We start from the raw sequence: 21,931 nt of genomic DNA, 5'->3' as shown, positions 1-21,931 counted from the left end.
TAAAACTGCGTGATTAGTACCTGATCGAAGTATACGACGAGTGAGGTCCCATAATGAGTGTGCGGTGTGAATGTAATCATCAATAGTAAAGACGATAGCAACCTTCAACGATGTCACAGGCTTGGTTCATTTATTAATAAGAACCTGCCTGTTATTTTCATGCATCCCCATCACATTCACGCCAAACGATATCTTCAACATTTCTATAGTCAAGATTGACGTAACAACTGCATAGTGCTTCGATGAATTACATAGTCTGTGCCGGTTGATCACTGGACCAAATCCCCTAAAGTTTTACCTCCTCTACCACCAAGTCCTTGGCGACAAAAATAGGCTGCACATGATGCTTTATACAAGTGTAAGACTTTGAAGAAGATTTCCCAGCCTCACATATGAAACATGCTCGCGTACGTCTCTTTGTAAGCTTTTCTCGGAGAGTTTTCCCTCGCCGGGTGACCAGCCCCACATCGGATCCGATGATCTCGGCGACTTTCTGCCGTTTCGGAGACATCTGCCACGTCCGCATTTCAGGTCGGGCAGCCGGTGTCCTTTTCCATTGAAAGGTATAAAACACATACTATCCTCCTCTGCAAATTTAATCGGACCTTGCATCAACAGAACAGAAGCGCATGAAAGCGATAACAGCGTCAATTCACACTTACATGAAATCCCTTTTCAAGACACTCATCAGAGCCGTCCCATCGACAAGTCTCGTATCCCAAATGGCACCCAACAGCACAGCACCAATGCTCCACGACGCCCTCATAGTTGGCGCCGGCCCCGCCGGTCTCGCCGCGGCAACCGCCCTCTCCCGCCAGCTCTACACCTCCGTCCTTTTCGACTCGGGTCTCTACCGCAACGCCCGCGCAACAAACATGCACAACGTCCTCGGCTTCGACCACGTCCCACCATCAACCTTCCGCGCAAAGGCGAGAGAGGATATCAAGGCGCGTTACTCAGAAAGTGTAACATTTGCCGACGTCCAGGTTCTGAAGACATCCAAAGTCAAAGAAGGGCTCTTCAAAGCTGAGGACGCGGATGGCAAGACTTGGTTTGGGAGACAGCTTATACTGGCTACCGGGGTAACGGATATTGCTCCCGATGATATTTTGGGATACGATGATTGTTGGGGACGAGGAATCTTCTACTGTCTCTTCTGCCACGGCTTCGAGGAGCGCGGGGCGGAGAGCGTCGGCGTCCTCGCCTTTGGTGCTGTGGGGAATATCAAGAGGGCGACGCATATCGCGTACATGGCTCGTCCACTCGGCAAGCAAGTCACAATCTACACCCACGGAAATGAGGCTCTTGCTTTAGAAATCGCAACTCTGTCCAACAACCCGTTCAAGATCGACACGCGCAAGATCACTAAGGTGCGGATGGTAGGCCATACCAACGTCACCATCACCTTTGACACCAACGAAGAAGTCACGGAAGGATTCCTCGCCCATGCCCCTTGGACAAAGGTCAACGGGCCCTTTGCGGATCAGCTTGGGCTGGAGATGACAGAAACCGGAGACATCAAGACCTCGGCACCGTTCGGGGAGGCTAGTGTTTCCGGAGTTTTTGCCGCAGGTGATTGTGGAATTATGATCAAGACGGTCGTTACGGCGGCCGCAAGCGGTTCGCTTTGTGCCGGTGGCATGGTCGTGCCGCTGCAGTCAGAACCGAAGGCAGAATTGGACGTAGAGGCTACAGAGAACGTGCCTGTTGCCGCATAAGTAAAAAAGAAAACGGGAAAGTATATATTCCAGAGTATCCAATGTTAGTTAGCGTAGGATCAATCAACCGGGACATTTGTCAGAAGGACAAGGCACAGAATTTACGACTTGGCTTCCAAATGAATAACTTGCCACTCCTCCTTCGGCTCGGGATCATTAAAGCGTGTGCTATTATCATGAATGTCTGACTGACTAATAGCCCTGTGACAGGCATTTTAAAAACAAAAGGTCCTTTTTCCAAACAGAGGTCGACGGAGATTAACTGACGACAGTCAACACTTCCTCCCGTAATCCAGCAGGATCATCACCCTGCTCAAGCGTCGCTGGCAAGAGGCTACATAGTACGCAAAAGGTAGTTCGAGAACAACATACGTAAAGAAGCGTTTCAAATCCAGCCAAGCAATTTAGATCATCAGACGGCCCGACTCTTCTTTGGCAGGCACTGGTGCTCAGACCAGACATCCCCGTCAGGGCATATCCGCCTCCAGGCAACAGAATTAATATCATGCAGCTCCCCCTCCCTCCCTTTCCTTTCCACACACCCATTTCTCCATGAGCTGCGAAGCCGTCAAATCATCACATCCGTCAGTATCAGCTGAGCGCCACAATATCAACTGTCATCTTAGCCAGGTATCATACCAAGTCAAGCCTGCCATGCTGCGTAGCAGAATCGGCTTCAGCAGTCCATTCTTGAACACTTTTCCTGCAAGTCCACAGCCGGGAGTTGCTACCCTGGCTTCTCATCCCTGTACTCGTTGTTGGACCAAAGAGGGTTGTCTGGCCGAGCGGGTTGTCTGGTCGAGTGGGTTGTCTGGTCGAGTGGGTTGTGATTGTCGCCGAGAAGCCGCGAAAGAGGGTCTGGGCCGAGCCCTTCAGACGTTGGGCTCGAAATGCAGGAGTTGTGATTCCAAATGGTTCCATGCCTGGGTCTTCGCCAAAGTCAACCTTGAAGCTGCTGGCTCTTCCAAGGGCTGACAGACTCGAACATTGTGAGCGGTGAGAAGTTTCTGGCGGCTTGGCGGCGGCGTTCCACCATTCATCGGGGAATAAGCTTCGGTGCCGCTTTATCGGCCACGCTTCTTTCTTTTTATAGCACAAGAGAATACCCCATATACTTCGCAGGTGGTGCCTTACTCATCGCCCAAAACACCACGCTCCATCATCATTCGACTTCTGGTGCTCTTCTGTCGACTATCATCAAGCCTCGATTACTCCACGGACGGAGAATAACCCAGAATCAGGTCTAATAGGGCACCGAAAATAGCCTCCGAAGTGCTACAACGCATAGCAATATTGCTGAATACCTTGCCATTGGTTTCTTGGCCCTCCGTGGATCACAGGGATATAGCGAAAGATGCCCAAGACATGGTCCTGGATGATGCAAGAGCAAGGTTCGTTCGATAAATGTATACTTCGTAGACGGACTCTGTGTGGACTTTGACTCTATTCGCGGTTTCCTGCAGCACGGCGGCCGCCGAAGCAGAGACTCGTCGTCGGTAACCGGTGGGCAAGATCGAGATTGCACTCTATCGCTTTTTGATGACTGTTTCGTCAATCCAGATACCATCTGATAGCTGCAACGGGTTGCTGAAAAAATTCCATCAAGATCAAGACCCTCGTTGACAGGGGGGTTGGAATGGCGGAGGTCGAGGCCCCATCGACAAATTTAGAATCCAATAGTCAGGATTCTACCTTTTGCACCACTGCGGGCCTCTGAGTTTTTCACGTCTGCCATACTGCCACGTATTTCCGGCATTTGTTGGTCTAATGCTTGGTTGGTTAGCAGACGGTTCAAGTCCGCCAGCTCATCCCAAACGGGGCGCCTCGCTATCATGCCGGCAGGACGATGCAGTCGGCCGAAGTAGTCATGATTTTGTTGGAAACATAGGTTAGACTCCAAATTCGATAATTTGGGAATTGAAGGGTAGGAAAAGATCCTGTCGAGTCTGAGTTGCATTTGATGCGTGGGAAAAGAAGCTTGGGTAGTCCACCACCAACCCCCCCAATATTCCAACAGGAAAAGTCGAGCCATTTCACGGCCTCGTTCAACCAGCGCAACATCGTATAACAGGGCCTGAATTAAAACAGGAACAATCTGCAATTGGCGCCCTTCCTTCGCCGTACATACACTACTAATCAACGCCATTAAGGTCACAAGCAATATCATCCGAAATGAGACGACGGATACTGACAACAGGAGCAGCACCAATCACAGTGAGAACAACGACAATGGTATTCTTCGTTTTTGGTGATTTACCATGGCATAGCTATGAGGCTTCAATCTCTCTGATGGCACCTATTGGACTTACATGAACCATCACTAGAGCTTTACAAACATGCCCATGGACCTCCTCACCGCCGGGGATCACTTCTCTATTGCAATAAAGACTAGTTACCAAGAATACTTTTTGAGACCTGTCATGTATTCTCAAGGGTCACGGCCTTCTGACTAGTGTCCCTTACCGACACTCTCAAATACTTTCCAAACCACACCAGGCGCAAGTCACCAAACGTTCCGGGAGCTCCACCCCCTCAGCGAGGCCTACCCCTTTCACCACCCGGCTAGCCTCCTCGAAGAAGCACACTCTAAAACACAGGCCGAGCAAGACAGTCTCTCTGAAACGCATGGACTCCTACAAATGAATTTGGAAAGATCACTTGTTCCGAGGTTGGAACGAAACAGACTAGACATGGTAGACTTGACTCGTTTTGGAAGCGAGCCTCTCCAGTCTTCCATGGATGTTCTGATAGACATGCACGATAAGGCATAGAGGCTTAGAGCTGGCTATAACGGCCCGGCCGACCAGAAGTCTGTGACACAACATGTCTCTTCCAGATGATGCTAGGCGGGGCAACTGCTGCATCGTATTGCAGTGCTCCACAGAAGGAGGGCGTACCTTTTGGGCAATGCAAAATCCACTGTGCCTTGTGGGAAGATTGAAGAGAGTTGACGGAAGTGGATATGGGTTGGGTACAGTAAATAGGGACGAAGAGGCAAACCTTGAACCGGGGGATGGCAACGGGTCCCTTGTCACTACTTTATGCAGTTTTTTGATATATGTAAGTAATTGACAGCACTTAGACCTCTTTCTGTGCTAGTTTTGTGCAAAGCCGGAAGCGTACCGTTTATTAGTCAGTCGTGGTGATAACAACCGATGAGCACATGCTGCGTTGCGCCAGCAAATGTAGCATTCGGCCGCAAAACTGTTGATGCTATCGTCATGCAACTCGGCATATGTCCTTTATCAGGAAGCCAATACTTTCATGGCAATATGATGCTTCGAAACAGGGTTTAGTCGTTGCTCCACCGCGGGGGTTACCCAACGTGTCTAGATAGAAGGGGGGGGGAGGGCATCTCCGGCAAATAATATCAAGCTCTCCATATTGGGCTACGAAGATCATGCGCAGATCAGAGGGTCAAGAAGAGAGCTTAAAAATAAAAAAATAAAAATGAAACAAGGGACGTGTTTGTTTGATAGGTGCCATCCCATCAACTCCCCGCGGTCCATGAGATGAGACGAGGACAGGTGATCAACCTCCCCCCCCCCAACTGGGTTCCCCTGGTGTGGGGGTTCAGCGATCGGTTTCAAGCCATCTCTTCTAAACAGAATGGCAGCGAACTTTGCATAATAGTTTACGACCGTCCAAAACATCGTGTTGCATCCGTTGGCGATAAAAAGAACGTCTAGAAGTGTTGGCAATATGGATAGAACGTTTCAATCAAGGGTTGATCCTGTCGATGATCACGGAAGGCGGAGGTTACAACCGACGGGGCGAATAAATCACTTGCACAACACAACACGGCGGAACATGCCAAGCCAAACATACCCAAGAATGTCCAAGACCGGGTGGCCCGGCCGAGGTCGCGCCAGCGGCTATATAGGCCGATAATGGGGCCATGGCCGGCAGGAGATGGCGCGAACAGCTAGATGAGATGAGGCTCCTCGTCTCGTCGTTCAAAAGACCAGCAACTCTGGGCCGTGAAATGGGTCTCGGTCCGTCAACTCGCACACCACGGGGGGCGCACAAAAGAGGAAATTGAAGGTATGTGGTAGCCGCCACGCAACCGCTCGACGTCGAAGTTGATCACAAAGTTGGCGCCGAGTGGGCGCCGGGAGCGATGACGGCAACACATTCCTTCTTCGGGACATTCCCCAAACGTGACCAGGCGCATAAGCTTAGATGGGTGCTAGTCGAGCACAATATGCCATGTTTGTGGGCGACGACAGAAGCAGTGGGACAGCTCCATTACCAATGGCGACAAATCCTCCGAGGTGAGTGGACTAAGAGCAACATGGTGTCAGTAGGCTATTGTGGGACCCCCCCGTCCCCCTCCCATATCCCTGAGAAAGCATTAGCAGAAGAACGGGAAATTTCTGCCGCGGAATGATGCCGTGTTAGTGAACCCCATGGATACATGACACTAGACGGAGTTGCTAGCAACTAGAAGAAGGACACAAACATTTCAGCCAGGCGGAAAACCGCAACTCGATCATTTTGTGGCTGTCCATGGTGCAACTGTGGTGCCGTGTTAATTTCCAGGGTCTTCACCCCTCAGCTGAGAAACAAGCTGGTACCCTGGTTTCATAGGACAGGCCCCATGCCATGGCGGTCGGGTGTCCTAATCGATGATATAGGAGGACAATTGAATATGTAAACCAGGTCATGTTGTACCGTGTCTTCCCATGCCCCGTCATTACGATCATCAAGAGCTGGCCTGTGCAGTCCCAAATGCTCTAAGAAACTGTTACTGACAGCCCATGTTTGGATGTTGTTTCTGCCGTCGCCCATCTGCATGGATGGTCGATCACAGGCCTGTTTGATGCCACTCTTCGGTCGTTTTTTTGATTGGACGAGCAGGGGCGGCACATCTCCGGTGTCCCTTCCTACACTAGAGCAAGTTACTCCACTGAAGGGGCTGGCTTGCGTTTCTTGGGATGTGCGTGCCGAGTGGACTCATTTTCGTGAGCGAATAACTGCTGAAGGAGCTGATCGCCACGTTGGAACGGGGTATTCCAGATGGAAGGAGGCAGAGCTTTGAAGAAAATAATGTAGAAATATTATTTGGGGCCGGCGCCAAAAAGCCGCCTGCTTCCGCTGCCAGCCAAGGCCAACTTGCTAACAAGACTCGGCCGTTTTGGATATATCCTCCGCAATGACAATGTCCAAAAACTCCATATCATCATTCAGGCAAGCAGATCTTCCAGACTGCACCCTGACGACTACGTTACGCTTCCAGGATCTTCGAGACCCAAACCCATTCAATGATATCCGTACGCCATGCTTGACTTTTCAATGTTTAATTCCACTCTGTCTTCTTCTTGTCTGCTTCTCTTAGTACAAAAAGAGCTCATCGGACCTCGTAGTCAGCGACCGGTGAAGGCGTGGGCTTGCATACTCCGTCATGGGCGAGACCAAAACGCTGGGGTTATAAATCGTAGCGCCCATCGTGTTCGCATGGGCATCGTCTTGAACAGTTGTCCAACCCATTGACTCGACGTCGTTACCCAACTGCTGCACGGGGGTTTCAGGGACGGCTTCCGCGGTTGCCGTTGTGCTTGCGTACGTTGCGGACGTGTGCATGCCTCTGACTACTGCGGTTGTCTGTTGGCGCTCTCCCTGGTACCACCACTGGTCTTCGAAGCCGTTGTCCACAGTCATCATTGCTGCAGAGAGTGCCTCCAACTCCTGACGCCTCCCCGGGTCGTCCCTCTGAGAAGCTGCGGCAGTCGTGCAGTTTGCCACAGAGACGTCACGGAATTTCATCGACACCTCGGAAGAATAGTCGTCAACTTCGTATTCGTCCGGCACGCCAAATTCGCCTGGCCACGAGGAAGCTGACCAAGGCAGCTCGTCCTCTCCCAGTCGGAAACGCGAGGGTACCTCAGGCAACGCCTTCCAGTAGTCAGGCGCGTTTTGGGCTCGTGGCCGTTGACGCGGCAGTGCTGAGCTGCCCAAGGCATCTGGTTCTGCATCCCAGGGGCTATCATTCCATGGCGGAGGAGCGGAGCTGCCTCGCTCGTGTGAGGAACCCGTCGATCGACTTTCCTGCCGAGACTGTCTTCTAGGCTCAAGCTGTGAAGGCATTGGCTGGTTCTGGGGTTGGTAATACTCGTGTATAGGTGATGATGACCGTGCCGGTTGATACGGTTGGTCGACGGGTTCTGCCAGATAATTTGTGGTCGGTCGTGGGACTTGTCTGGGAAAGCTTTGGGCTCGATCACGGAAGCCACGAGAGACGTAGGTAACGGAGTGTTGGTTGGGAGCATGTCTTTGTGAAAAGGAGACCCCAAACTCGAAATGAACGAATATTTGGGGCCGGTGGCTTGCATTTGACGCCATATCGTGGTGTAGCTGAGGCGGTATAGGCTCTGTCCTCCAACGGGTGCCCATGACAGAAAGGGGGACGTCTGTGGTTGATATGAGGGACGGGAGGCGGACGAAGAGTGGATGCACTGAACTCGACGGCGGTCTGAGCTAGCGTGAAAACAGGGACAAAGCGGAGATACAGTCGGGTGTGTGCTAATAAAGTGCGTGGTATGGGTGCCGGTATCTGTAGGCACGGGGCCGAGTTTGGGCTTGGACACTAGTGTCAAAGGTATGATGGCGTTGTAATGATGTGCAGTAGAGAGTAGCGTGAGTGAGACTAATGCGTGTGGGTGAGGGAGTAGAGATGGATGTATGGTAAGATCAAATGCGGCGATTCATCCCTCCGATGTAAGCGGATGTCTGCTCTCAAGAGATGGCCAAAGATAAAGAAGCCTAGGGGTGGATGCGCAACCGTGTATGTGTAGCAAGCTGGGCGAGAGACGGATGGCTCGAAGAGGAATGCGAAGGAGGAGGGGAAGCGTGTGGCGGAACATTCAAGACACTGCCCGGCCAAGGTCCAGTCAGGAGGGTTCCCAGCAAGCAGAGCCGGCGCAGGGTGCCCGGGGGATGGGGTAAGGACGCTAGAGAAGGCCGGGACGAGGGACGAATTTTGGGCCGCGTCGGATGCTGGCGTGATGGGTGAGGCGGGAGGCGTGTGAGGAGAAAGAGGTGTGAGGCGAGTCGAGGCGAGACGCGACTATGTGGATTGGGAGGGTAGCTGAGGCAGCAGGATAAAAGCAGTGGGATTGACCCGTCTCTGTGGGTAATGGGAATTTGCAGGCGGTAAGATGAGGTGGTGAAGGTCAGGTAGTTTGATGCACAGCACGTCCCAAATGCCGTGCCCTGTCTGCAGTTCAAGCACCGCAGATAGGTCGCGTGTCTGTTGACAGAGCAGAGCAGACGGAGTACAGCCCCTCGGCGCCTCGCTCGCCTGGCGAGAGTGCCAGGTTCAGATGATTGCCGTGGGCGAAACAAGGGGACAGTCCGGCAGGCAGGCGAATAAAACAAAGTCAATGGCTCCTTCAGCTTCGCTAGGGTCAAGTGAAATGATGATTGCCTCGGGTTTACGGGGTGAGCGATGGGGAGGACTAAGTCCAAGACGGGATGACGTCTGAAAACATCCAGAGAAGAAGCGTGCCAAGTTCTAGAGCGAAGGCGAAGACGCAGACCACGGGGTGGAAAGGTCACGATTGTGGGCTGGTGGTGCCGGTCAGTACTGTTGGCGTTTGTCAAGCGTCATGGATGAAGGCCGATGTGCGCAAGCCACGGTGAGTTTACGGGAGGGGCCTGACGGATTTCCCTCCCCAGATTGATGAGGGAACGAAGGGCCAACTTCGCCTCGCGAGACGAAATGAACGGCCCTGGGACTGCACAGCAATTCGGAGAGAAAAAGGGCGGAATGGCGAGGGAGGCTTAGTTCCAGCTTGAGGCGTTGGAAGGATGAGAAACCCTGAGCGTACAACGTCTGGAGTGTGTCTGTGTAAGTCGAGGGCAGGAGGAGAGTCCAAGGTACGTATCTTCCCTCTCAGCCAAGCAAGTTAGGTAGTGTACATACTACATAATACACTAGTGCAGTTACTCCTCCGATCAGTGATCTCCCCCCCATGTCAGACATTGGGATGCTTGCCCAAGTTTCCATGCATTTCGTTTCTTTTATTTTGCGGAAGAAAAGTGTGCGGATCCATTTCGCAAGTTGCTGGAAAGTAAACCGTGCAGCTGGCAATGGGTCATCCATGTTAGACTGGTGGACTTCCGTTTGCGACTTTTGCGGCGCGCTGACTGAGAAGATGCCACCAAAAATACTACCAAAATACCACCAACATGGGAACGTTGAGGGGGCCTGCGGGAGAGTCGAGACAGGGTACAGGTGTCTTAAACACCCTAGCACGAACTAGCAGCACCTACCCCCACTATCTGGAGCCCCGGATTCATTGGCTGGCTTCGTCTGTTTCTTTTCCTGGGCGGCTGTACACGAATACTACACTAGCTCAACGACCATGGTCCTTGCCTTACCAAACTTACACTACATATAGCAAGTAATATGCGTACACAACCGCACACCTCACCTCCTCAGTGCATGTATAGCTAACAAGAACACCATTTTCGCCTGGCCTGGACTACCGCCACTCATGCAACGCATGCTTGCCTCCAGTATTTATTGAAGTTCACTCATCTTGCCACCATGAGAGAGTCAATGGCCACAAATTGTGGGGATCCATACCGTCTGGTAGAGCAAGTAGTAAGCTTTGGGCCATAAGCGACAAGACACCGTGTCTCGGGCGATGTGATGGTCGATACTTGTCGGGATGTAACTTGGGCTCCAGCTGATGATTTGTGGTTGATCTCGCCCCCTGCCGACGCCGTCTTGTCGCATCAGATCCGTGATCCGCATTCGACGAGAAGTGCCGCAGCTCCGAGCATGAGGAGCCAGAACAAAACACCCACACAAGCACACAAGACACCGGGAAACCAACCAGAGTTACGTCCGGCCGTGTGGTCCGACTCGTTCGGGCGTCCCGATGGTGACCTTTGCCCCCCGTCGTCCCCAGTCTGTCCGTTTTAACCGTCCAGGGGTGTCATTTGAGGTCACAGATCAACCCCGACTATCGCCAATCACAGCCTCTTCCGGACCCCACTGTGACTTGGTGATGCTTATGATTGGGAGTTGGCTCCGGTGACTAGCGAAGCCCCTTATGCGGCGCGTGGAACCGCATCTCGTTCATCAATCAGGCAGCCATATAAAATCTTTCCGTGAACTGCCAAAGTGCCCATCATGCTGCCAGAGTCCCTCGATAAATAGTCCCACTCTTTGTTGCCAAGGAAAGACAACCATGAGATTGCGCAGACGCGGTCAGCGCACTCCGAAGTGAGAACACATGATAGAATATTCGAACCCGGCTTCCAAAAGTGGACCGTCAGCACCCTAAGAAACCCAGCCATTCTGCCCAGCATTCGTGGTTCCGTGCTTAGGTAGATGACCCCAGGCGCGGAGGTTTTTCTCGTTTTTTCTTTTCTTTTCTTTTCTTGCCAGAATACAGTAGTGTAGATGGCAGTTCGGCAGAGTGCCCAGATCGGCGCGAAGGATCCAACCCTTAACCTTACGTAATGCATCGCTATCCATATTTATTCTAGCCACACAAGCCCGCCACGTTCCATATTCGGCCAAAGGTGGCTCGTGCTAAGCTATTTTTGTCATCTACCCAAATATGGACGAGTTGATTTCCACAAAAGCTCCATAGTATCCCTCCGCCTCACCTAGCCATCGTCCTCCTTCGCCACATCGACCCCAAACGTCATCCCCGAACCCGCCTCGGTATCATGCCATTTTCTTCTTTGGAACTTCAGTCCTGGATTCAAGTGGAAGTCGCATGCTTACCACCTGGCCACCCTTAAGCGCGATCCTCAAGCGCGATCCATCGGGTAGACGCCGCAAGCGCAGGCCGGGCCAGCGAGCACTGCCTCTCCGGTTCTCTATTTCGAGGTTCTTCTCGCACTCGGCGGTCCTCCACAAGTTTTCCAAACTATGCCAGCCCGGCTGGACAAATGTTTTGAACTAAACGGGGCGTTGCTCACTGTTCAACGTATCCCCGGTTTCGACCGGCTTCGCCATCGTCACACCTTATGACCTGGTCCGCGCTGCTGCTCATAATCTGAGATCAGCGGATATGGACACAGTCATACCGAGACTGTTTCTCTTGTTGGTGGCTTTGCCAGTTTCTATAATACTGCTTGTGCTCTCGCCGGCTCCGACTCTGCACGGACGAGGGAACCACGCCTTTCTGCCTCCGTGCAAGTGTCAATGTCCAGCTACGCCTCCTTCGCCTCGTTTGGGGCTTAATCAGAGTTGGGATGCTCCTGATACCTATGTTCTTGTCATCTCAAGTCTGAACGGACGGATCCTTGCGCTGTCGTCTCAGCCTTGCCTCGAGATACATGCTGCCGGTATTGTCAGCGCTGATGGTATAACAACATATTCGATTGACCCCGGATCTCGCAGCAAGTATTTTGGAACCGTATTCTATCAATTCTGACAGTATTTTTACAGGCTGCGCCTTGGCAAGAGCAGATTCAATACAACCCACACATATTGCAGCCCCTTCTGGCGACGCCGCTTCCGCGCCATCATTCCAACAGAACAGAAAAACAAATAAAAAGACCAAGAAACAAAACCATACACAAGCACTCGGCAATATCCCATCCAACCACCTAGACAGCATCGGACCCGCCACTTTCCTTCCGGCCATCATTACCACCCGTCGTACTAACCGTGTTCTCCCAGAACCGATCCTGTCCCCGATCCCGCCCAAGGACCGCACCGGTGAGATTAAACGGGTCCAGTACCGTCAACCAAAAGGGCCGCGGGTCCTTCCACCCGGGCCCCTCCACCTCCGTAACCCCATCTTGTGCGAGGTATACGGTATACTTCTCTGGCAGGTATCTCCGCGGGTGCCTCACGTTGAACATGACAACGTTGACCAGCATCAAGCTTGCCTCGAACACGTAAAAGAACCACTCATATCGTATCGCGGGGGATATATCCCCTACGTTCATCTCGGAACCCCAGCGCATATTCGCAACCCCAAAGTACTCTACGATCCGGAACACCGTCCGCGTGAGAATCAGGCCGACGCTGATATACAACGTGATCAATGGCCCGATGACACCGCGCCGGGACCCGACCCCCAGCCGGGCGCAGCGTCGCTGGAAGGCGATGGCCAGCACAACGAAGCAGGAAATCACAAAGAGCTGCAAAATAAGACTCGTCTTGATGAGCGCGTGGCCTGTTTGCATTTCCTTTGTGGTGAGGGATTGGTTCGCGCTGTAGGAGGCACCCCATCCACTGAGCGCCTCGACGATGCCAGAGAAGAAGGCAAATGTGCTCAGGACACGGCCCGGGTGGAGCGGGGAGCAGTAGGGGACGTAGTAAAGGACGCGGCCGAGGATGTGGTAGTTTGCTAGTTCGAGGAGGGGTCTGGGGAATAACACAGAGGTAAGTTTGTAGTTCCCTCTCGAATACGAAAGGGAGAGACAGGAGGGGTCTACTCACGGTGCCGCATAGACGAGGCACACGCTGGCAATGAAGGTGTCCAGATTATCATAATGCCACGCGCCATATATTCTGACGGCGAAACCAGCCGTGAAGAGGAGGCAGCAGAAGGAGAATAGGCCAGTAACCTTGAAGAACTTGTAGTGGCTATGTACACCCGTCAGTGACTGGTCGTTCTTTTGGCAAGGCCTGACAGCCCAGGGGTGACTAAATGTATTCTTTTTCCTTTTTAGGCAATGGAAGAGTGAGTGTTTTCTGACGGGACAACCTACTAGCTTTGCCAAAAGTGCAGTATGCCAGACGCAGCAAATGCGACAGCGAAAAAAACGGGCGCCCCCTTGTTGGGAGCGTAGAAGAAGTAGCTCCCGTCAACTGGGTTTTGTTAGAAGGACGGGGTCCCGCAAGGCCGGGCTGGAGCTGGCATACCGTAGTTGCCGTCCGTCATGTTGCCCTTTCATATGCGTATGTATATATCTAAATTCTTTTCGTCGAAACAATAGAATCCGGGTGCTTGTGAACAATGGTTTCAAATGTAGCAGGGTGAACACCATGCCAATGTCGGAGAGTCTTGGGTAAGATCTCAAGAACTCATGAAGCCTCCAGTTTGAATTAAAACGTTCGAAAAGAACAAGAGGGAGGGGAGACTACTCTGGCATATATAAGTTACAGAAATATATGTTCATCAAGAGAAATTCGACCAATTTATAAAGCCTATATCCCTCATCTCATGGAAGGACACAGCCCGAACAATCAACCCGACGAATACCTACGCTGCTCGCCCAAGATCAGCCTCATGAGGCGCTGGCCGTTGGCCAATCGCATAACTCGCTCGAATACGACCAGAGAAGAGATGACCCGATTGACGAAGGTTAGCGCAAGCCATCACACCTCTTTTGGAATGAGTTGATTCGCTTCGTGTCTTGACACCATACAAATCCGATGACGCGACCATGGAATCTGCATTTTCCCTCACACTCTCACGCATAGCACATATAGAGTGCTACTCCCACGCAGGCATGTAACTCCCTCGTCGTATTTCGCATTGGCACAAGCCAACGCACCGGAAACGTGTTGATGGCGGGAGCCGTACCCGATCCACGGCATTGAGGCGGGAGGCGGGCGCGTGTTCTTTATTGGCTAGCCACTGCGATGCCGTCAGACGCCCGGTTTCAGTGGACAGCGGCCATAGCCTTTGCGCCGGAAGTGATGGTGACCCGTCAGATCATGCCCAAATATCTGGCACGTCTGGTGCGAATGTGGCTGCGTACATTCTACCAACTGCAATAGAGAAATGGGCAGGTAAACCCCAATCGTAGCATTTTGCTAGCTTGTTGAAAACTGTGAAGCGAAATCATCCTTGATTGGACCTGCTGGGATCGGTGTCCCTGACTAAATGTCTTGCAATACCAAGAGTAGAAGATATCAAAAGGCCCCATCCCACCGTCCCCGTGCGAATACTTGTACATCAGGAAGAAAAGAAAAAAGACAAGACTAATGTACCCCCAGGCATGTTGCCGGGTACTAATCGTCGGCTTCCCGAATATTGAAGCCCGGAGCCTCCCATAATATCCAAGGCCCGCCCGCGCGGTGCCCCGCCTATTTAAAAACGCCCAAATCTTTCCATCCTAGATGCAGTTTCCTGGTGGTAAAACATACAGTTGTCATACATGTACTCATTACAGACTGACGCCTGATGGCTTCAGTCAACCTCCCAACCGCGGCCAGTCCCATTGGGGTTGTCGTTGGCCGCCTCATTATCGCTGTCGTCAGTACCAATCACGCTGTTCGCGCGAGACGATTCGACGTGGCTCAGGTAAAAGTCGTCGTTCTCACCCCAGCTATCATACTCATCATCCGAATAGTCCCATTGTACGGGAATCGTCTCTCCGCCCTCGCCGTACCCGAACATCATGCCTCGCCATTGTCCGGCTGCAATCTTAGCGGCCACCTGGAGCATCAAGGTGATGAGGTGACCCGGTGGACCGAGGAGCACCTCGCAGGTTTTGGACACAATGGCCATGGGGATCCTACGGACAAGTTCCAACCGGCTGCGCAGCGGATGGTATCTGGTTGCGACGGCCGTGGGTGCAAACAGGTTGGCTGCCGAGGGCAAAGGCGAGAGAGCCCTGTTACCAACCGATATGCTGCTCGTCGTTGACCGATGGCGGATGTAGGGGCGGCGTGCAACAGCCGTAGCAGCTGCTTCGTCCTCAGAGAGAGCAACTTTGTCCGGTTGTTCCACCGCTTCCGAAGCCACATCTGGTGCAGTGGCCGCACTCTCCTGCGAGCTGTCATCTGTAAGAGATGAGGTCGCATCCCAGGTACGCCGAGTCTCAGGGGTGACTGTAAGATCCGAAATATCGCGATAATGCCAAGGCTTCTTGGGAATTAAAATGTTATCGTGAGGGTAAGGGAACCTAGTCGGAGAGACGTCTGAAGCAGGAGACCGTGGCACGGGCGTAACTGGCGAGTGCCACGATCGCGAGCTGTGAAACGAATCTGTAGACCCAGTCGGTGACACCGCCTCTTCTAGGATTGGAGTTGATCTCATTGCAGACTTAGACGGCGGTGAGGTGACAAGAGTCAACTGTGGAGGGACGAGTGCTCGGCCGGCCCTGAACCCGCGCAGCTTCTTCCGTCTGCCGCCTACAACCCCGCTACCCTCAAGAACTGCCTCTTCATCGGTCCCAGAGTGTGACTCGTTGCCCGAGCCAGTCTCACTGACAGTGCCCACTTCAGCTTGGGATATCTCGGCAGCAGCATTGCCTTCGTCAGTGTTCGGGAGGGGTTCCGGTGTCGCCGCTGCGGCCATTTTGTTCTCGTAGTTTCGAATGACATCGTAGATATTGGTGGGTGTGGGTGTGCTGGCATCGGTTGATGAGGGCGTCTTGGGCGATATCTCGACAGTGATAAGTTGCTCCTTTATCTCATTATGCGGAGCACAATACTCTGTTAATCGTTCTGGGACCACACCAGTAACTGTGCGGCCTTCCGCTCTACTGTTACCAGATGTCGCTGACGAGCTCTCATCTCCTTTTCTGTTTGAGCTTTTAGGGGCTTTTTGATCCGTTTTAGTACTCGTCATGCCCTCTTCGGGACATAGCCCCGTTGAGGGGGCAGAAATGGTAGTCGTTGATGAATTGGCCTCGTTCGCTGCTGCAATAGCTTCAGAGTTTTTCGCGATGGCATCTACTATCGTCTCAATCTTGGCGCTGCGGGCCGATTCACCAGCGTCACGTAGTGCTTCTTCAACTTTAGGAAGCTTTGCCGATTGCTTCTCAACAGGATTCACCAAATCTGGTAGAAAGGCATGATCCTCCATCTTCACTTCCACAGCAGTCGAGTCTCCAGAGGTGACATCGACATAGTTCTCACTAGCCTTAGTCGTATCCGTGTCGATTACAACACCCTTCCCATTCTCCTGCTCGGCGGCCGGTACTTGAGGCGCCGTTTCGACATTGTGTACCAGATTCGCTCCAGCCGCTGGCTCCGGTTCCGTCTCCGCCACCGTCAGCGGGGTTGTTGAGTCGGATGTTCGGGTTTGTTCGTCTTGTTTTGATTCAACTGATTTCAATGTCTCTGCACTAGCCTCCCGCGACTGAAAGCTGGACTGGAAATCATTGCTAATAGCTGACAGGCGACGCTGCTCGCTTCGGCCACGCAGTGACGCTGTGGAGGCTCTCCGGCCGGTACTGGGCGTTAGAGCCTTCGGGGTCGGCGATGCCTCGACTTCGTGGGCTGGTGTAGATAAAACAGGCAGAGCTCGTTTAACGGGAGGTGTCCATGGCCGCTTCTTCATGGGAGTCTTTGGCTTTTCGGGGAGGACGACGGTGAATGATCGCTTAAAGGGACATTCAGTCTTCTCAAACTGCAAGATTTGATCCCAAACTCCCTTCAGTGCCATAGCGAGCGCCTGCTCACTGGCATTGGTGACTGGTATTTCTATCCTCCAATAATTAGGTCGGCGAATCTGCAAGACGAACTTGCTCGAGTCTTCTGCTAAGGACCAGCATTGACTCTTGGGTAGCATTGGCTGCAAGGCTGAACCGCAATTCAGGAAAGCTACGGATCCTGTGCGGTAGATTCGGAAGGGCCCTAACGAGACACACCTCAATCAAAAAGAGTACTTGAGCAAGAACTGTGCGGACTTACCGATTGCAATTGTCCTTTCCAACTGCGAGTGGGCAGCCAAGGAGCCAGGCTCGTCTGCGGGGCCGCGGCCCGGGCTCCGCGCTCGCCCTCTGGACGCGGCAGTGAATGCCACGATCTTGACATTGGGATGATTGTACAGGGTCTCGATCAGACCGCCGGCCGAGGAAGGTGCAGGCCGGGACATATGTGTCGGTATCGGTGCAGTCGCAACACGGCGAGGAGCGTAGGCAGGGTGGAGGGACTCCATCGTAGTGTCCCTGGATAGGGTGGATGGGATGTCCGTCGTGGGGGAGCAGTGTCGTCACGCAAGGGCGGAGGCTGTCAGCTGATGGGCGAATATGACGAGTCGGACTTGGGTCATATCGAAACCGAGATGGAGGACATTGCAGGCCCAGGAAGGAGGTATTCTCGTGGTAGGTTTTGGTTTTCCAATATCGATTGCGTTCGTCGGCGCGCCCGCCTTCGTCTACGGAGCAGAGTAGAGCAGACAGAGCAGAGTAGAATAGAATAGCGCCGGTAACAAGGGGGGATTTTCGAGGAATATGATCGACAAACGGGCGTGGACCCCCTTTTGAGCCGAGCGAGAGGGGGAAAAAATGTCTTGCTCGGTCTCAGTACCCTTCAGATGAAGAAGAAACACTTATGCCACAGAGAGCAAGAGGCTGTCCCGAAGGAGCGAAAGGGAATAAGAGAAGGAAGGGAAGGGAAGGGAAGGAGAGGGGGGAAAAAAAGGCTTTGGATAATGGATTTGAGAGAGGCCGGTCGGGGGGGAGCAGCAAGGTCATGCCCAGGAAGTAAAAAAGAAGCTTGGACGGATTTGCTCATGGTTCGACCAGGGGCCAACGATGTCACGGCTTCTTGGGGACTCGTTCGAGGAAACACGCGCCGACCGGGGGGTTCTAACGCTGCCGGTTTCCTGAGGTTCGCGCCCACTCGCCGTGTTTGATAGCGATGGGCCCCCGGTGCCCCTCCCCACGTCCCTGGATGCCCCATACTATATCTATGCCGTCCATCGGTCTCCCTTGCTTACTCTACTCAGGTTTCATTCACTCACATAGAAACGCAGCATAGCACCTGAGAGACCTAACCCGAGGCGGTATTGATTTGACTGGGACGCTCATTGCCACCAGGTTACTACAACAGAGACATCCAATGCCAGCTAGCACTACGGGAGTTCAAGACACACAATCAAGTGGCCATAATTACCGACTTTCACATGTTCTGTCTCTGGGACCTGAGATTGTTTCTTCTCATCAACGCACTTTGGCTATTTGTTGCCAGGGCCGGTGTTTTCTCGCCTCCGTCTCTTGCGTTTCCCGTCTTTTATGCACGGAACATAGGAACCAAGATTGCTGGAAACTAGGAGAATTGACTAGGCAGCCTAGGCTAATTGAAGCACGTCCTCGTGATGAGTCCGGCCCCGTCTAGACTGGAGATTGCACTCGTAGTCTCCTCGCTACCGTTGAGGGTCGCAGCGGGGACAGCCGACGCATCCCAGCTGAGTTGCGCCCTTAACTCTTGTGAGTATGGGGAAACAAGGGCGTTACAATGTTCGCTTAGGAAAAGGGCAAAGATGAGATGGGGCGCCTCAACACAATTAATTCCACTGGCAATGCGGACACAGAGTACTGGCTTGGACGGTACTCCATACGCGCTGTATTTCAGCTCCGCCTTTTGCTTCGACCGAGCTCGTGTTGCCTTGTCTCGTTGCTCTCACCGCATTCTCGAGCAGAAACCAATCTTCGAGGTTGAAGGCCTCGAGAGTTCCGGGTCTCCCATGACAACTGCCGTCTTGAATGGAACCAATGGAAACATGTTCTGTGCATATTTCTTAGTCTAAGCTGAGGCAGACAGACAAGAGCAACGTGCTGCGAGCAATGCATGCAGGGGTTACAGCTTTAGCCAGTGAAGGCGTTTCTGGGATGCAAGTTCGATCGACGCGTGCGCAATGCAGCAGCCGCAGCACTCAACATGAACCGGTGCCACATCTCTAGCAATACACTACTCCGTATCCGTAAATGACTGCTTATCCACCCGAAGGGCCAAGGCACACACGGCCATCGGAGCTGCCTTGGCGACCAGCTCACTCAACGGGCCAGCGGGTTCCTTTATTACCACTGCCTGCGGGACATGTTGCCTGCAGCTACGGAGTGCCTCCCGCCAGCAATGCCATCGGATGTCTTTCTTCCAGAAGGGGGCCTACTAGGTATTGCCCTGAACCCGGACCATACCTGCCCCGAGCTGTTGGGACAGTGTCACGGCGACAAGATTGGCGGCACCAGCTGGCAGCACTAGGGACAAGGAGAAGCTTGGGCCACACCTACCCCCGAACGTCCCGCCGACCAAGATACGTACTGGCATCTCCCTCCCATCGGCCTTTACAGTCCTTGTCCGTGTGTCGTCATCGTCTTTCGTAGCGCCAGTCAGCTCCAGCTCCAGCTCCAGCAACAGGTTCAGCCCAGCCCGGAACCGACTCTGCTCCGCCATTGCCCTCAGAGCTCGCGTGTGCCCCTCCATCTCGCGACAGTTTGTTTCTTCAAACCCAGCAACCTCTGTGTTGATCGGCATAGTCAGCTCACCCAAACCCGAAGAAGAAAAACATGGCGGCCCCGGAAAAGCGCGGAACGCGAGACAAACTTGACAAGCTCGACAAGTTTCCATTCGACAAGGAGACGTTGAAGCAGGAATTCGACCTATCTCACTTCGGCCTCAACTCTGTCCTGCGGGGCATCCAGCTGACGCTGGTTGGAGGTCAGTGAGGAGAAACACAACCTCAGATTTCTTGACGAGGCTTTCCTTCACAGTATAGGCCCGAAGTGCTAACTGCGAGCGAAGCTCATCGAGCTCTCCAGAACCCTGACCTGTTCACCTCAGACCACTACCGACAAGCCGGCATCGCCGTCTTGGCCGGCCTAGCCATCCGCCTCGTCATCTCCATTCCAGTAAGCCTATGCCTCGCCCAGAACCCATGCGGGACGCAATGTGGTTTTAATTGCACACGTTATTGACACTGCTTTCTGCTAGGTCATCGGCGTCAGGGTTCTGCTGTGGTTCCTCTCGCTATTCCTTAGCTTGGATCATGTCACTTGGGACGATAAGGTTGTTGGGGGCCTTAACTTTATCGAGGAATATGTTTTACAGGTCCCCTTCTTTCTGATGGCCTTGATGCGCTACGTCACGCCAACTCTTGACAACATGCAAGTATGCCCGTCTTCAGACGCTTGACATGTGCTGACTTAACCCAGGTTCATGGACTCTTTGAACTGGGTCGACAAGACCTACGTTCACAAGCATAAGCACGAAGACCCTGGCAAACTGCGAGATATGTACTATCCAAACCTGAAGTTGTACAAGGTCAGCGACGGCAGCACACACTCGACAAGCACTGCAGAGGCCATCAGCATGTTCCTATACCGCTTCGCACGAAAAGGCGCCATTTCCCTCGCCGTTTTCGCTCTGTCATACCTCCCAATCGTCGGTCGATTCGTGCTGCCCGCAGCCAGTTTTTACACCTTCAATAAGGCCGTCGGACTTGGCCCGGCTTCTCTCATATTCGGAACGGGTATTTTTCTACCCAAACGCTACATCGTCATCTTCCTACAGAGCTACTTTGCCTCAAGGAGCTTGATGAGAGAACTTCTGGAGCCCTACTTTTCTCGTGTTCACTTCACCAAAGAGCAGAAGCGAGCTTGGTTCCGCAACCGTGAAGGACTGCTGTTTGGCTTCGCTATTGGGTTTTATACCATGATTAAGATACCCCTCGTCGGCGTTCTGATCTATGGCATCGCAGAGGCATCGACGGCGTATCTAATTACCAAGATCACTGATCCACCCCCGCCTCCCAGCGAAAAAGCTGCCTTTGCTGAGAGTCAGCAGGAGTGGACCAACAAGCATGAGTTTCTCAACCTGTCCCTTGGCGACCTGGATGCCATTCATATCAAATCACGCCCGGCAAACCCCGCAGGGGACGCGGGAAAAGTCCAGTAAAAGCAATCAGAAACACCCGATGTGCCTTTGGATATTTCAGTTGTCTGCAGTTGTAAACGAGGGGTATCCAATGGCAGCTCTCCACCTTGACCACGACTGGAGGATGCATGGCATATGACATTCGCGCCCTAGCTGCAATAGAATGGCACATGCACCGTTCAACACTCAGATGCCGAGATAACCAACCCTGGCCTTTGAATCAATTACGTTTCGTGATAGGGGGCCATGCAACATGAGATCACCACGCCGTCTTATCGATTGATTGGTGTTGGAATCGGCCGGCGGCGGGGTCAATGCGGGGGTTGTCAGATACAAGCCTCTTACGGTAGGTATTGGGGCAGTTCTTATCGAGCTCCAAGCTGCACCCTTCTCCGCACTGCTCCCGGCGCCGGCACAACCTAATCTACAGCCACCCTTCGTATCATGCCATACCTTACTTCAATCGATAACCGACCAAGACAGGCGAGGTGTCTTATTTGCTGGAATAACCAGCTTCTAGGTGACCAGGGCGGGGTAGCTTGGGGACGTTGGCTTGGACGCATGTATATCTAGGAGGGCCGGGCTGATCGGGATGACCCAACTCTTCAACTGTCCAAAGAAACGGCCCAGTCCAATGTCTTAAAATTTAATCTGCTTCTCAAACCAATCACCTTTCCAC

At 52.9% G+C, this 21,931-nt stretch overlaps 5 protein-coding genes across 5 annotated transcripts; 2 read left to right on the top strand and 3 right to left on the bottom strand.

The window, feature by feature from the left end:
- Positions 1-722: 722 nt before the first annotated feature.
- EsH8_VI_000761 (uncharacterized protein) lies at positions 723-1,718 on the top strand (the record flags this gene model as incomplete). Its single annotated transcript, XM_083272014.1, has 1 exon — positions 723-1,718. The coding sequence occupies one exon, from the start codon at positions 723-725 to the stop codon at positions 1,716-1,718; it is 996 nt and encodes a 331-aa protein (XP_083127188.1).
- Positions 1,719-7,052: 5,334 nt separating this feature from the next.
- On the bottom strand, positions 7,053-7,805 carry EsH8_VI_000760 (uncharacterized protein; the record flags this gene model as incomplete). The annotated part of the gene is made up of 1 exon (XM_083272013.1): positions 7,053-7,805. One exon carries the CDS (start codon positions 7,803-7,805, stop codon positions 7,053-7,055), a length of 753 nt encoding a protein of 250 aa, XP_083127187.1.
- A 4,488-nt stretch (positions 7,806-12,293) lies between these two features.
- Positions 12,294-13,579, bottom strand: EsH8_VI_000759 (uncharacterized protein; the record flags this gene model as incomplete). Its single annotated transcript, XM_083272012.1, has 4 exons — positions 12,294-13,059; positions 13,135-13,281; positions 13,407-13,506; positions 13,561-13,579. The coding sequence occupies 4 exons, from the start codon at positions 13,577-13,579 to the stop codon at positions 12,294-12,296; spliced, it is 1,032 nt and encodes a 343-aa protein (XP_083127186.1).
- A 1,254-nt stretch (positions 13,580-14,833) lies between these two features.
- EsH8_VI_000758 (inheritance of peroxisomes protein 1-domain-containing protein) lies at positions 14,834-17,533 on the bottom strand (the record flags this gene model as incomplete). Its single annotated transcript, XM_083272011.1, has 2 exons — positions 14,834-17,133; positions 17,287-17,533. The coding sequence occupies 2 exons, from the start codon at positions 17,531-17,533 to the stop codon at positions 14,834-14,836; spliced, it is 2,547 nt and encodes an 848-aa protein (XP_083127185.1).
- A 2,353-nt stretch (positions 17,534-19,886) lies between these two features.
- Positions 19,887-21,273, top strand: EsH8_VI_000757 (EI24 domain-containing protein; the record flags this gene model as incomplete). Its single annotated transcript, XM_083272010.1, has 4 exons — positions 19,887-20,037; positions 20,122-20,228; positions 20,311-20,483; positions 20,532-21,273. 4 exons carry the CDS (start codon positions 19,887-19,889, stop codon positions 21,271-21,273), a joined length of 1,173 nt encoding a protein of 390 aa, XP_083127184.1.
- Positions 21,274-21,931: the final 658 nt, after the last annotated feature.

The sequence above is a fragment of the Colletotrichum jinshuiense genome, chromosome 6, assembly GCF_051148585.1.
Source record: "Colletotrichum jinshuiense chromosome 6, complete sequence".
Lineage (NCBI taxonomy): Eukaryota > Fungi > Ascomycota > Sordariomycetes > Glomerellales > Glomerellaceae > Colletotrichum > Colletotrichum jinshuiense.
The sequence above is the reverse complement of the archived record's forward strand: the minus strand, read 5'-3'. Positions and strand labels throughout refer to the sequence as shown.